Below are 3,190 nucleotides of genomic sequence, written 5' to 3' on the forward strand. Positions count from 1 at the left end.
TTCCTCATGGAGGTCTCCGTGCTAATGAAATACCTAGAGGCCCCGAGGGTTTAGCCAGTAAGCTTCCCTTCCCAGACATTCCTTCCTGCAAATGGTATTTAATCTCTGATTCACCATGAAGAGTTGGTATGCACCCATTTTCCACAATGAACAGTCTATAAATGGTAATAAACATGAACTGTCTCTTTCATTGAGAACCACCATGGGGAGCATGGAGAAGGACTTTGACTACAGAGCCACTGCCTAAATCTCCCACAGAAGGACTCTCTGTGCTTCCAGACAACTGCTGCTAAGCTAATGGTGCCAGCTTCATCAAGGGCCCATGCACCCTGATCCTTCATTCCCCACTCCTCTGTGTGGCACCCCAGCTGCGACTGGATTCCCAGGAGTCAGGAAACCCCAACATTGTCCTGCTACATCTTAGACTGCATTTTCCCACTCCCTGAGTGGTGTCTCAGCACTTCCCTAAAGCCCAACACCTGACGGCAGTAGTACAGGAAGATGCAGTCAAGCACTCCCTGCATTTCTCCTCTCCAGCAGCTGTGCCCAACACCCCATCATTGGGGTAGAACGTGGACCCGCACAGAACCATCTATAAAGAGCAGGCAGTCCTGAGTTAGTGTGTGAGAGTGTTTAATGTCCAAAGCATAGAAGTTGACAGACAACCATCCATCCAGCTGTTTTCCTCACTCAACAAAGATGTGCACACCAGTATTCCTGCTCCTGGGATAGGCGGGCTTTAGGCAGAGGTGGCCTCTGAAGCAAAGAAGCAGAAACAGAAGTCTTGGTGGCAGAGGAAGAGTATGCAGGCTGGATTGGCCCCCGGCTAGACAAGCTGTCATTCTCCTCCCACTTGGAATTCTCTCACGTATCTCTGGGTCCTGCAACAGATACTACTCCAGGTTCCCACCCATCCCCTGTCCATGCCCAACACCCCCCTGGCTAAGTTCCACTCACCAGTGAGGATCTGAAGTTGGTGCCCAGCATCTTGGCCACAGTCCAGCCCACTGACCACAGGTGTCTCTTGCTTCTGCTTGCTCCTGGCTACAGCCCAGAGGATGCTGGCTGTAAGGAGCTTGCTCAGGAGGATACAGGCCAGGAGGAGAAGAACGGAAGTGGGTGGGAAGGAAGTCTCTCCTGATTGGCTCCTTGGAAAGAGGAGGAAGATGGTAGGCTAGAGGTGACCCACAGGGTGAAACCTGCCTATGAGGGAGAAATGGAGAGGAGCCAGGAATTCCTAGGGGCCTGGGGAGGGGGCTTCATGTGGCTCAGGGGAATCTGCTGTCAATTTTAGGGTCTACTAAGTGCAGGAAACACATCCTGTTTCCCCGATGAGCTCTTTCCTCTTGAATGCTGTGGGCTGCACGTGCATGGTGCTCAGGGGTTGTTCGACACAACCCTTCTATATTTGTGCATTGGAATGGACCATCCAGAATAGATTCTGGTTCTCCCAAAGAAGCAGGGCTTTAGTTTTAAGCTAAAGTTCTAAGATTTTATTGCTGAATTTTAGGGGCCTGTGGGGGTCCCTGAATATAGTTTTGTGAGTTGCTACAAAGAGCTCCAATTTCTCAATTTCTAGCCCCAAAACATCATATGCTAGTGGGTGGAAGGGGTACTTAGACAAGACTATATCTGGGCCTTTGATGATCTGTTTGCCCTGGGACCTCCATCTGCGGTCAGTGCCAGGGGTCTGAGGAGGGACCACTACTGTACCTGGAGGTGCTGTGTTCCACTTGGGCATCCTCAAAACTTCCTGACTCCTCCGGAACCCAGAGATCTCCAGCATCTTGGTCTTCTAGAGGGTCTGTGATAAACAAACCATGAGGTCACAGCCTTCTATCCATTTATGCCACTGCTGGTGGGGGAGGGGAGGGCCCCTACAGAGAGGTCCTCCTCAGGGCTCTGGTCTTGTGTAAATCAGGTCATTACCCTCTAATCAGTTCCCTAGCCTATAAAGGGTGGGGGCTGAACATGTAACTTAGTTGATAGAATGCTTGCCTACTATACCCAAAGCCCGAGGTTTGATCTCCAACACAACATGAGCTAAGAATGATGGCACAGGCCTCCTGTGAACCCAGCACTTGGAAAAGACAGGAGGATCAGAAGTTCAAGGCCACCCTCTGCTAGCGAGTGAGTCTGAGGCCAGGCTGGACTACATAAGACCCTATCTCATAAAAAAGAGGGGCTGCTAGGAACTCCCCCTTAATGGTGGCAAGGTTGGCCCTCAGCCTAGTACCTGGCACCCCGCTGGAGTCAACTCTCACAGCAATTCTCATCCTGTCGTTTGCTCATGAAGAACAAATGAATATTGGGAGACCTGAAAATCCTCTGCACGTCAGGCATGGTGACATGTGACCCCAGCAATAAGGTACAGAGACAAGAGGATGGAGAGTTCCTGGTCAGCCTGTCTCAAAACAGAAGAGAACAAACTAAAACTTTACCTCTACCAGCACTACCACCAAACCATATCAAAATAGACCCCAAGAAGTTGAACCTCTTGAACCTCTCTTTAGGAGAGTGGTAGAAGTAGGGTTTATTAAAGAGCTACGATCTCTCCACCTCAGAGAAATACTGAGTCTAGACATTCAATTCCACTATAGAGGACACAGTGTGGGCAGATACCCAGATCCTGGAATCAGCTCACCTATAGGCTTCTGCTCGTCCTGTAGACTAGGCAGAAGGCTGGACTCCCTTTTAAGAGGCCAGCCGCCCTCCCCCTAACCACAACTCAGTTCAGAGCATCCAAAAGACACTGCCATTTTTCTTCAAACCTATTTTTCTGAGGTGCTTAGGATGGAGTCTGTGTACGTTAGGTAACGGCTGTACCCCGTGATCTCCTTTGAGAGATGAGGCCACAGAGGCTGCATAGACAGCACATTGCCCAGTACAATCACGAGGTGTTTTTCTGCACCAGGTTACCTTGCTCAACAAGTGGGTGGGTTCATCTGCTCCTCTTTAAGATCCACACACACAGTTCTCACATACTAATGGGATGCCAATTAGAGTAGCTGGTTCAAGCACACAAGGCTGGGACTAACTCAGTGTCTTGATATAAACTAAAGAAAGATGCCCTTCCAGCTGATGGCACAGCCCTGTACTGGGCAGCGTGACCTGCCATGAAGAGGACACACTGGATTTTATCTCTCATGATACAGTGAGTATTCTAGACTCATGATACAGTGAGTATTCT

At 49.8% G+C, this 3,190-nt stretch overlaps 1 protein-coding gene across 1 annotated transcript in view; it reads right to left on the reverse strand.

Annotated features, from left to right (window-relative positions):
* Nucleotides 1-616: 616 nt before the first annotated feature.
* The window catches only part of Trem2 (triggering receptor expressed on myeloid cells 2), a 6,166-nt gene continuing 3,592 nt past the window's right edge, over nt 617-3,190 (reverse strand). The window contains exons 3-5 of the mRNA XM_028766773.1: nt 1,714-1,804; nt 958-1,203; nt 617-881 (exon numbers count right to left, since the gene is read on the reverse strand). Coding sequence (XP_028622606.1) covers nt 839-881; nt 958-1,203; nt 1,714-1,804 — 380 coding nt within the window. The 3' untranslated portion in view covers nt 617-838. The remainder of the gene's footprint in view (nt 882-957; nt 1,204-1,713; nt 1,805-3,190) is intronic.

The sequence above is a fragment of the Grammomys surdaster genome, unplaced genomic scaffold (genome assembly GCF_004785775.1).
Source record: "Grammomys surdaster isolate TR1022 unplaced genomic scaffold, NIH_TR_1.0 169, whole genome shotgun sequence".
Lineage (NCBI taxonomy): Eukaryota > Metazoa > Chordata > Mammalia > Rodentia > Muridae > Grammomys > Grammomys surdaster.